At 39.9% G+C, this 13,543-nt stretch overlaps 2 protein-coding genes across 2 annotated transcripts in view; one reads left to right on the forward strand and one right to left on the reverse strand.

The window, feature by feature from the left end:
• LOC117323959 overlaps positions 1–13,543 on the reverse strand; it is a 98,476-nt gene that overhangs the window by 53,418 nt on the left and 31,515 nt on the right.
• Positions 4,275–6,104, forward strand: LOC117322727 (protein rtoA-like). Its single transcript, XM_033877666.1, has 2 exons — positions 4,275–4,322; positions 5,364–6,104. The coding sequence occupies exons 1-2, from the start codon at positions 4,275–4,277 to the stop codon at positions 6,102–6,104; spliced, it is 789 nt and encodes a 262-aa protein (XP_033733557.1).

The raw sequence follows: 13,543 nt of genomic DNA on the forward strand, positions 1-13,543 counted from the left end.
GATATAACAGGAAAACACTCACATGATTATAACAGGAAACACTCACATGATTATAACAGGAAAACACTCACATGACTCTAACAGGAAAACACTCACATGACTCTAACAGGAAAACACTCACATTATTATAACAGGAAAACACTCACATTATTATAACAGGAAAACACTCACATTATTATAACAGGAAAACACTCACATGACTCTAACAGGAAAACACTCACTTGACTCTAACAGGAAAGTACTCACATGCTTATAACAGGAAAATTCTCATTATAATAACAGAAAAATACTCAGATTATTTTAATACGAATATACTCAGACTTTACGGTAAAACAACATACACTTTCTTGGGGCAAATACTGTAGATTTGACCATTTCACATTTATATTCCTTCATGACACTGATATTGTGGACTTGATTGTAATACAACAGATACCTTCATGGTGTAAGTTCGTGGACTTTATGGTAATCTAACAACACAAATTGATTGTATCTCCTGAAAACATATCACTACACCAGACAAAATCTGATATATTTTTACCTGTTAAGTGTTTTCCACACAAACGGTGACAACACAGGTACACAATACCATATATAAAGAAGCATGTCTAATTTTCAGATCTATATGAAAGTAATTTTTTTTGTAATGTAACTTGCCTACCCATGCGTTAATTACCCAATTAATATTACAGTAAAGTGAGACTAGTTATCATTTGAATGTGGAGAGGTTGTAATATAATTGTTAATGCGTACTGTGTCATGGATGAGTGACTGTTATTGAGCAGACCAATCAATGGTTTTAGGTTCCTGGAGTATACATTTCCACAGTTATATAGGATACTGGCAGTGTAACTAACGATTCACATTTCAAAAATGATATGTGACAACCTTTGATAGGCAAACAGGTGTGAAACTAGCATCTGATTGGTTCCCACTAAATATACATGAATCAAAATGGTAGATGAATAACTGAACCACAACAAAGCCAAACAACACATGTCTCATAGCAAAAGAATATTTTAATTCTAAATTATGGAAAAGGATGGTAGAGATATCCTTATTGATTAAAAACCCTAATGATGACATACCTAACAAGCTCACGGCGGTCAAACTATACATTTAACATAGACAACTTCAAGGAGATCTCCAGTTTGGAAAGTCCTCATTTTTGGTTTTTCACTTAAATTCAATCATTTTTATGTTTTAAACCTTTTATAAAAGTCTAATTTACCATTATCAACTCAATTTCAGCGATGACATATTAATCGAAGACCAAAATTTTTCACTGGAGATTGTAAAATTTACTGAAATACCCTGGAGGCTCATGTTCAAAACTTTTCAAAAATAAATATTGGTGACTTTGATCTTTGGCGTAAATTCTTTAGCTGAAGTACCATGTACTGTATGAAGTTCTTGTTCCTTTGGCTTCAGGGAAATAGGATATGGAAATATTACCAAACAAGAGGCCCATGGGCCTTAACGGTCACCTGATTTTTGAAATATTTCAGTAAATTTGAATGAAAGAATGAATTTAAAAACAAATAAAACAAATGATAGTCAAAAATGTGATTTCCCTATAACTATAGTAAAGTTTATCCCCTCCCATGGGGCAAACGTGAGACCCCAGGGCTAGGAAATTCACAATTATGGTAAAGCACCTTAAGACCCTTCGATCTGTGAAGAGTATTTAATTCTACCTTAAATGGGCTGTAAGAAGAAAATTTTAAAATTTCTGTTAATTTGACCCTTTTTTGCCCCTCCCATCAGCCCCTCGGGGTCAGTCAGGGCCAACATGTACATACCATCAAACTGTCATCCCAAGCTGATAATGTTAACGAAGTTAGAATGAATTCCAATAAAAATTCAACAAATAATAGTCAAAATGTGATTTCCCTATATAAACTATAGTAAAGTTTACCCCCTCCCCAGGGGCAAACATGAGACCCCAGGGTCATGAAATTCACAATTTTGGTAAAGCACCTTAAGATCCTTCCATCTATGAAGAGTATTTGATTCTAACATATCTGAGAGTAGAGAAGAAGATTTTTGAAATTTTTGTAAATTTTACCCTTTTTGGCCCCGCCCACCAGCCTCTGGGGGTCAACTAGGGCCAACATGTACATACCATCAAACTGTCATCCCATGCTGATAATTTGATACAAGTTAGAATGAATTCCAATACAAATCCAACAAATAATAGTCAAAAATGTGATTTCCCTATATAAACTATAGTAAAGTTTACCCCCTCCCAAGGGGCAAACGTGAGACCCCAGGGTCATGAAATTCACAATTTTGGTAAAGCACCCTAAGATCCTTCCATCTATGTAGATTATTTGATTCTACCATATCTGAGAGTAGAGAAGAAGATTTTTGGAATTTTTGTCAATTTGACCCTTTTTGGCCCCGCCCACCAGCCCCTGGGGGTCAACTAGGGCCAACATGTACATACCATCAAACTGTCATCCAATGCTGATAATTTGATACAAGTTACAATGAATTCCAATACAAATCCAACAAATAATAGTCAAAAATGTGATTTCCCTATATAAACTATAGTAAAGTTAACCCCCTCCCCAGGGGCAAACGTGAGACCCCAGGGTCATGAAATTCACAATTTTGGTAAAGCACCTTAAGATCCTTCCATCTATGAAGAGTATTTGATTCTAACATATCTGAGAGTAGAGAAGAAGATTTTTGAAATTTTTGTCAATTTTACCCTTTTTGGCCCCGCCCACCAGCCTCTGGGGGTCAACTAGGGCCAACATGTACATACCATCAAACTGTCATCCCATGCTGATAATTTGATACAAGTTAGAATGAATTCCAATACAAATCCAACAAATAATAGTCAAAAATGTGATTTCCCTATATAAACTATAGTAAAGTTTACCCCCTCCCAAGGGGCAAACGTGAGACCCCAGGGTCATGAAATTCACAATTTTGGTAAAGCACCCTAAGATCCTTCCATCTATGTAGATTATTTGATTCTACCATATCTGAGAGTAGAGAAGAAGATTTTTGGAATTTTTGTCAATTTGACCCTTTTTGGCCCCGCCCACCAGCCCCTGGGGGTCAACTAGGGCCAACATGTACATACCATCAAACTGTCATCCAATGCTGATAATTTGATACAAGTTACAATGAATTCCAATACAAATCCAACAAATAATAGTCAAAAATGTGATTTCCCTATATAAACTATAGTAAAGTTAACCCCCTCCCCAGGGGCAAACGTGAGACCCCAGGGTCATGAAATTCACAATTTTGGTAAAGCACCCTAAGATCCTTCCATCTATGTAGATTATTTGATTCTACCATATCTGAGAGTAGAGAAAAAGATTTTTGGAATTTTTGTCAATTTGACCCTTTTTGGCCCCGCCCACCAGCCCCTGGGGGTCAACTAGGGCCAACATGTACATACCATCAAACTGTCATCCCATGCTGATAATTTGATACAAGTTAGAATGAATTCCAATACAAATCCAACAAATAATAGTCAAAAATGTGATTTCCCTATATAAACTATAGTAAAGTTTACCCCCTCCCCAGGGGCAAACGTGAGACCCCAGGGTCATGAAATTCACAATTTTGGTAAAGCACCTTAAGACCCTTATATCTATGTAGAGTATTTGATTCTACCATATCTGAGAGTAGAGAAGAAGATTTTTGGAATTTTTGTCAATTTGACCCTTTTTGGCCCCGCCCACCAGCCCCTGGGGGTCAACTAGGGCCAACATGTACATACCATCAAACTGCCACCTCATGCTGATAATTTGAACCAAGTTAGAATGAATTCCAATACAAATCCAACAAATAATAGTCAAAAATGTGATTTCCCTATATAAACTATAGCAAAGTTTACCCCCTCCCCAGGGGCAAACGTGAGACCCCAGGGTCATGAAATTCACAATTTTGGTAAAGCACCTTAAGACCTTTTCATCTATGAAGAGTGTTTGATTCCACCTTATCTGAGAGTAGAGAAGAAGATTTTTGAAGTTTTAGTCAATTTGACCCTTTTTGGCCCCGCCCCTCAGGCCCCTGGGGGGTGGGGACCATATAATTCACAATTTTTGTTCACCCTCAGCCATGGAAGCTTCCTGTAAAATTTCATTGAATTTGGTTCAGCAGTTTTTAAGAAGAAGTTGAAAATGTAAATTGTTTACGACGCACGACGGACGACGCACACCGGACGACTCACGACGCACGACGCACGACGCCGGACAAAAGGTGATTGCAATAAGTCAACTGAGACTTCGTCTCAGGTGACCTAATAAATGGCTCATGGGGCCTGCATCACTCACCTGGATATTTCAGTGATTATGGTAAAGCACTCTATATTCTAGTTATGATTGACAATACTAAAGCCTGATCCTAAAGCGAAGTCTGACAACACTACTGTCTGATCCTAAAGCGAAGTCTGACAATACTACTGTCAGATTCTAAAGCGAAGTCTGACAATACTACTGTCAGATCCTAAAGCCAAGTCTGACAATACTACTGTCTGATCCTAAAGCCAAGTCTGACAATACTATGGCCTGATCCTAAAGCCAAGTCTGACAATACTACAGCCTGATCCTAAAGCCAAGTCTGACAATACTATGGCCTATCCTAAAGCCAGGTCTGACAATACTACAGCCTGATCCTAAAGCCAGGTCTGACAATACTACTGTCTGATCCTAAAGCCAGGTCTGATAATACTACTGTCTGATCCTAAAGCGAAGTCTGACAACACTACAGCCTGATCCTAAAGCCAAGTCTGACTATACTATGGTCTTATCCTAAAGCCAATTCTGACAATACTATGGCCTGATCCTAAAGCCAAGTCTGACAATACTACAGCCTGATCCTAAAGCCAAGTCTGACAATACTATGGCCTATCCTAAAGCCAGGTCTGACAATACTACAGCCTGATCCTAAAGCCAGGTCTGACAATACTACTGTCTGATCCTAAAGCCAGGTCTGACAATACTACTGTCTGATCCTAAAGCCAAGTCTGACAACACTACAGCCTGATCCTAAAGCCAAGTCTGACTATACTATGGTCTTATCCTAAAGCCAATTCTGACAATACTACGGCCTAATCCTAAAGCCAAAGTCTGTCAATACTATGGTCTTATCCTAAAGCCAAGTCAACACCGCAAGACCTTCTTCTGATTTGGACAATTGGGCCACCAGTTTAGGACTGAGACACTTTGGCCGCCAATTTACATTAGGCAAGTACTGTAACACAACTAGGCCACCAGTTTAGGACTGAGACACAATTAGGTCATCAGTTTAGGACCAAGGCACAACTAGGCCACCAATTTAGAAATGAGTAATTACTAGGTCAACAGTTGAGGACCAAGGAACACTTTGGTCATCAGTCTGGGGCTGAGACACAACTAGGTCTCCAGTTTAGGACTGAAACACAACTAAGTCACCAGTCTAGCACTGGGACAAAACTAAGCCACCAGTCTAGCACTGGGACACAACTAGGCCACCAGTCTAGCACTGGGACACAACTAGGCCACCAGTCTAGCACTGGGACACAACTAGGCCACCATTCCAGCACTGGGACACAACTAGGCCACCAGTCCAACACTGGGACACAACTAGGCCACCAGTCTAGCACTGGGACACAACTAGGCCACCAGTCCAATACTGGGACACAACTAGGTCACCAGTCTAGCACTGGGACACAACTAGGCTACCAGTCTAGCACTGGGACACAACTAGGTCACCAGTCCAGCACTGGGACACAACTAGGCCACCAGTCTAGTACTGGGACACAACTAGGCCACCAGTCCAACACTGGGACACAACTAGGCCACCAGTCCAACACTGGGACACAACTAGGTCACCAGTCCAACACTGGGACACAACTAAGCCACCAGTCTAGCACTGGGACACAACTAGGCCACCAGTCTAGCACTGGGACACAACTAGGCCACCAGTCTAGCACTCGGACACAACTAGGCCACCAGTCTAGCACTGGGACACAACTAGGCCACCAGTCTAGCACTGGGACACAACTAGGCCACCAGTCTAGCACTGGGACACAACTAGGCCACCAGTCTAGCACTGGGACACAACTGGCCACCAGCCTAGCACTGGGACACAACTAAGCCACCACTTTAGGCCACATTCAAACATTCAAGAATGACACAACAGATCAGCATGACAAGTTGTTACAAACATGTCGGATCTGATACAGTTGGCCTTGTATGATAGTAGGTATTACACTGATAAGGTTTCATACAGCCAAGGTGATACTTTGTCCCCCTCACTCCTCATTTAAAGGGGCTACTTCCATTTCCTTTGAAACTATATTAAAGAACCAAAGCTTTTCAACCAGCAAACATAATCTCGCAATTACTCATCAAAGCTGATAGGTACCAAGGGACTAACCTTCGAGTGGAATGTTTAAGTGAAAATATGTTATGTTTTTAATTCATTTAAAATCAAATGAAGTCTTGAATATGTATTACCACGATTCAATGCAGAGTTATTTTTGGTAAATTACAAAGCGAAATTGAACAGATTTATAAATGGTGCTTGAAATGTCAGCACTTTTAATGAAACCAGGTAGAAAAGCCCTACCACAGATCCGTCTGCCCTCCAAATATTTATGTAATCTATATTATAGATTTCATATTAAACACGATTCAATAGTAGAAGTCGTCATAAGTTGTGAATTACCAATATAACATTGGCGTAAGTCCTTGATCAAACATCACATGCTATAGAAGCCTGAGCAGCCTTTTATGTGGCCGCTGTCGAAGCTCCCAGGGCTTTTACAATGTGACCTGCCACGTAAAAATTATCATGTTGTCAAATGTTGTCCTCTCCCAGCTAAACCCCTCTTTGTCCCAGCTGATCTCTGTGATCTTTATAAATTAGATTTTGGTGAGTGGAGAAATGCCCCCTACTTTACTTTGTAATCGTGTTTAAATTTAAACTGTTTGAGAGGACAAACTGTCATCTTACCACTCACAAATAACAGTAATCCATTAGAGCAATACTGTGTACCAAAACTCCATGATACCTTACACATAACATCCTCTTATATCAGTATAACAATCTGTATATGATACTCAACAATCTGTATATGATACTTATATCAGGTCAGTAACAACTATCTGTATATGTTACTCAATATCAGGCCAGTAACAACTATCTGTATATGATACTAAATATCAGGCCAGTTACAACTCTCTGTATACGATACTTATATCAGGTCAGTAACAACTATCCGTATAATATATCATGATACTTATATCAGGTCAGTAACAACTATCTGTATATGATACTCAATATCAGGCCAGTTACAACAATCTGTATATGATACTCAACAATCTGTATATGATACTTATATCAGGTCAGTAACAACTATCTGTATATGTTACTCAATATCAGGCCAGTAACAACTATCTGTATATGATACTAAATATCAGGCCAGTTACAACTCTCTGTATACGATACTTATATCAGGTCAGTAACAACTATCCGTATAATATATCATGATACTTATATCAGGTCAGTAACAACAATCTGTATATGATACTTATATCAGTACAGTAACAACTCTCTGTATATGATACTTATATCAGTACAGTAACAACTCTCTGTATATGATACTTATATCAGGTCAGTAAAAACTCTCTGTATATGATACTTATATCAGGTCATTAACAACTATCTGTATATGATACTCAATATCAGGTCAGTAACAACAATCTGTATAATATATTATGATACTTATATCAGGTCAGTTACAACAATCTGTATATGATACTTATATCAGGTCAGTTACAACTCTCTGTATACGATACTTATATCAGGTCAGTAACAACTATCCGTATAATATATCATGATACTTATATCAGGTCAGTAACAACAATCTGTATATGATACTTATATCAGTACAGTAACAACTCTCTGTATATGATACTTATATCAGTACAGTAACAACTCTCTGTATATGATACTTATATCAGGTCAGTAAAAACTCTCTGTATATGATACTTATATCAGGTCATTAACAACTATCTGTATATGATACTCAATATCAGGTCAGTAACAACAATCTGTATAATATATTATGATACTTATATCAGGTCAGTTACAACAATCTGTATATGATACTTATATCAGGTCAGTTACAACAATCTGTATATGATACTTATATCAGTACAGTAACAACTCTCTGTATATGATACTTATATCAGGTCATTAACAACTATCTGTATATGTTACTCAATATCAGGCCAGTTACAACTCTTTGTATATGATACTCAATATCAGGCCAGGAAAAACTATCTGTATATGATACTCAATATCAGGTCAGTAACAACAATCTGTATAATATATTATGATACTTATATCAGGTCAGTTACAACAATCTGTATATGATACTTATATCAGGTCAGTTACAACAATCTGTATATGATACTTATATCAGGTCAGTAACAACTCTCTGTATATGATACTTATATCAGGTCATTAACAACTATCTGTATATGTTACTCAATATCAGGCCAGTTACAACTCTTTGTATATGATACTCAATATCAGGCCAGTTACAACTCTTTGTATATGATACTCAATATCAGACCAGGAAAAACTATCTGTATATGATACTCAATATCAGGTCAGTAACAACTATCTGTATATGATACTAAATATCAGGTCAGTAACAACTATCTGTATATGATACTCAATATCAGGTCAGTAACAACTATCTGTATATGATACTCAATATCAGGTCAGTAACAACTATCTGTATATGATACTCAATATCAGGTCAGTAACAACTCTCTGTATATGATACTCAATATCAGGTCAGTAACAACAATCTGTATATGATACTCAACTATATGTATATGATACTCAATATCAGGCCAAGAAAAAATATCCGTATAATATATTATGATACTTATATAATGTCAGTAACAACTATCTGTATATGATACTCAATATCAGGTCAGTAACAACAATCCGTATAATATATCATGATACTTATATCAGGTCAGTAAAAACACTCTGTATATGATACTTATATCAGGTCAGTAACAACTCTCTGTATATGATACTTATATCAGTACAGTAACAACTCTCTGTATATGATACTTATATCAGTACAGTAACAACTCTCTGTATATGATACTCAATATCAGGCCAGTTACAACAATCTGTATATGATACTTATATCAGGTCAGTAATCAACACCTATCTACACATATTATATCAGCATATTATACCAACTATCTATTTTAATTGGAGGGGAGCCTGAGTTTTAATACTAACATGGAGGGGAGCCTGAGTTTTAATACTGACATGGAGGGGAGTCTGAGTTTTACTACTGACATGGAGGGGAGACTGAGATACTCAATATCAGGTCAGTAACAACTCTCTGTATATGATACTCAATATCAGGTCAGTAACAACAATCTGTATATGATACTCAACTATATGTATATGATACTCAATATCAGGCCAAGAAAAAATATCCGTATAATATATTATGATACTTATATAATGTCAGTAACAACTATCTGTATATGATACTCAATATCAGGTCAGTAACAACAATCCGTATAATATATCATGATACTTATATCAGGTCAGTAAAAACACTCTGTATATGATACTTATATCAGGTCAGTAACAACTCTCTGTATATGATACTTATATCAGTACAGTAACAACTCTCTGTATATGATACTTATATCAGTACAGTAACAACTCTCTGTATATGATACTCAATATCAGGCCAGTTACAACAATCTGTATATGATACTTATATCAGGTCAGTAATCAACACCTATCTACACATATTATATCAGCATATTATACCAACTATCTATTTTAATTGGAGGGGAGCCTGAGTTTTAATACTAACATGGAGGGGAGCCTGAGTTTTAATACTGACATGGAGGGGAGACTGAGTTTTAATACTGACATGGAGGGGAGCCTGAGTTTTAATACTGAAGTGGAGGGGAGCCTGAGTTTTAATACTGACATGGAGGGGAGCCTGAGTTTTGATACTGACGTGGAGGGGAGCCTGAGTTTTAATACATACTGACATGGAGGGGAGTCTGAGATTTACTACTGACATGGAGGAGAGCCTGAGTTTTAATACTGACATGGAGGGGAGCCTGAGTTTTAATACTGACGTGGAGGGGAGCCTGAGTTTTAATACTGACATGGAGGGGAGCCTGAGTTTAATACTGACGTGGAGGGGAGCCTGAGTTTTAATACTGACATGGGGGGGTGCCGGAGTTTTAATACTGACATGGAGGGGAGCCTGAGTTTTAATACTGACATGGAGGGGAGCCTGAGTTTTAATACTGACATGGAGAGGAGTCTGAATTTTAATGCTGACATGGAGGGAGTCTGAGTTTTAATACTGACATGGAGGGGAGCCTGAGTTTTAATACTGACATGGAGGGGAGCCTGAGTTTTAATACTGACGTGGAGGGGAGCCTGAGTTTTACTACTGACATGGAGGGGAGCCTGAGTTTTACTACTGACATGGAGGGGAGCCTGAGTTTTAATGCTGACATGGAGGGGAGCCTGAGTTTTACTACTGACATGGAGGGGAGCCTGAGTTTTACTACTGACATGGAGGGGAGTCTGAGTTTTAATACTGACATGGAGGGGAGCCTGAGTTTTGCTACTGACATGGAGGGGAGCCTGAGTTATAATACTGACATGGAGGGGAGTCTGAGTTTTACTACTGACATGGAGGGGAGCCTGAGTTTTAATGCTGACATGGAGGGGAGCCTGAGTTTTACTACTGACATGGAGGGGTGCCTGAGTTTTACTACTGACATGGAGGGGAGCCTGAGTTTTACTACTGACATGGAGGGGAGCCTGAGTTTTAATACTGACATGGAGGGGAGCCTGAGTTTTAATACTGACATGGAGGGGAGTCTGAGTTTTAATACTGACATGGAGGGGAGCCTGAGTTTTGCTACTGACATGGAGGGGAGCCTGAGTTATAATACTGACATGGAGGGGAGTCTGAGTTTTACTACTGACATGGAGGGGAGCCTGAGTTTTAATGCTGACATGGAGGGGAGCCTGAGTTTTACTACTGACATGGAGGGGTGCCTGAGTTTTACTACTGACATGGAGGGGAGCCTGAGTTTACTACTGACATGGAGGGAAGCCTGAGTTTTAATACTGACATGGAGGGGAGCCTGAGTTTTAATACTGACATGGAGGGGAGTCTGAGTTTTAATACTGACATGGAGGGGAGCCTGAGTTTTACTACTGAAGTGGAGGGGAGCCTGAGTTTTACTACTGAAGTGGAGGGGAGTCTGAGTTTTGCTACTGACATGGAGGGGAGCCTGAGTTATAATACTGACATGTAGGGGAGTCTGAGTTTTACTACTGACATGGAGGGGAGCCTGAGTTATAATACTGACATGGAGGGGAGTCTGAGTTTTACTACTGACATGGAGGGGAGCCTGAGTTTTAATGCTGACATGGAGGGGAGCCTGAGTTTTACTACTGACATGGAGGGGTGCCTGAGTTTTACTACTGACATGGAGGGGAGCCTGAGTTTTACTACTGACATGGAGGGGAGCCTGAGTTTTACTACTGACATGGAGGGGAGCCTGAGTTTTAATACTGACATGGAGGGGAGCCTGAGTTTTACTACTGAAGTGGAGGGGAGCCTGAGTTTTACTACTGAAGTGGAGGGGAGTCTGAGTTTTGCTACTGACATGGAGGGGAGCCTGAGTTATAATACTGACATGGAGGGGAGTCTGAGTTTTACTACTGACATGGAGGGGAGCCTGAGTTTTACTACTGACATGGAGGGGAGTCTGAGTTTTAATACTGACATGGAGGGGAGCCTGAGTTTTACTACTGAAGTGGAGGGGAGCCTGAGTTTTACTACTGACATGGAGGGGAGCCTGAGTTTTAATACTGACATGGAGGGGAGTCTGAGTTTTAATACTGACATGGAGGGGAGCCTGAGTTTACTACTGAAGTGGAGGGGAGCCTGAGTTTTAATACTGACATGGAGGGGAGCCTGAGTTTTAATACTGACATGGAGGGGAGTCTGAGTTTTAATACTGACATGGAGGGGAGCCTGAGTTTTACTACTGAAGTGGAGGGGAGCCTGAGTTTTACTACTGAAGTGGAGGGGAGTCTGAGTTTTACTACTGACATGGAGGGGAGCCTGAGTTTTACTACTGACATGGAAGGGAGCCTGAGTTTTACTACTGACATGGAGGGGAGCCTGAGTTTTAATACTGACATGGAGGGGAGCCTGAGTTTTAATACAGACGTGGAGGGGAGTCTGAGTTTTAATACTGACATGGAGGGGAGTCTGAGTTTTAATACTGACATGGAGGGGAGCCTGAGTTTTACTACTGACATGGAGGGGAGTCTGAGTTTTGATACTGACGTGGAGGGGAGCCTGAGTTTTACTACTGACATGGAGGGGAGCCTGAGTTTTACTACTGACATGGAGGGGAGCCTGAGTTTTACTACTGATGTGGAGGGGAGCCTGAGTTTTACTACTGACATGGAGGAGAGCCTGAGTTTTAATACTGACATGGAGGGGAGCCTGAGTTTTAATACTGACGTGGAGGGGAGCCTGAGTTTTAATACTGACATGGAGGGGAGCCTGAGTTTTAATACTGACGTGGAGGGGAGCCTGAGTTTTAATACTGACATGGAGGGGTGCCGGAGTTTTAATACTGACATGGAGGGGAGCCTGAGTTTTAATACTGACATGGAGGGGAGCCTGAGTTTTAATACTGACATGGAGAGGAGTCTGAATTTTAATGCTGACATGGAGGGAGTCTGAGTTTTAATACTGACATGGAGGGGAGCCTGAGTTTTACTACTGACATGGAGGGGAGCCTGAGTTTTACTACTGACATGGAGGGGAGCCTGAGTTTTACTACTGAAGTGGAGGGGAGCCTGAGTTTTACTACTGAAGTGGAGGGGAGTCTGAGTTTTACTACTGACATGGAGGGGAGCCTGAGTTTTACTACTGACATGGAGGGGAGCCTGAGTTTTACTACTGACATGGAGGGGAGCCTGAGTTTTAATACTGACATGGAGGGGAGCCTGAGTTTTAATACAGACGTGGAGGGGAGTCTGAGTTTTAATACTGACATGGAGGGGAGTCTGAGTTTTAATACTGACATGGAGGGGAGCCTGAGTTTTACTACTGACATGGAGGGGAGTCTGAGTTTTGATACTGACATGTAGGGGAGCCTGAGTTTTAATACTGACATGGAGGGGAGCCTGAGTTTTACTACTGACATGGAGGGGAGCCTGAGTTTTAATACTGACATGGAGGGGAGCCTGAGTTTTAATACTGACGTGGAGGGGAGCCTGAGTTATAATAAATATGATACTCAACAATCTGTATATGATACTTATATCAGGTCAGTAACAACTATCTGTATATGTTACTCAATATCAGGCCAGTAACAACTATCTGTATATGATACTAAATATCAGGCCAGTTACAACTCTCTGTATACGATACTTATATCAGGTCAGTAACAACTATCCGTATAATATATCATGATAC

Source organism: Pecten maximus, chromosome 3 (genome assembly GCF_902652985.1).
Source record: "Pecten maximus chromosome 3, xPecMax1.1, whole genome shotgun sequence".
Classification (NCBI taxonomy): Eukaryota; Metazoa; Mollusca; class Bivalvia; order Pectinida; family Pectinidae; genus Pecten; species Pecten maximus.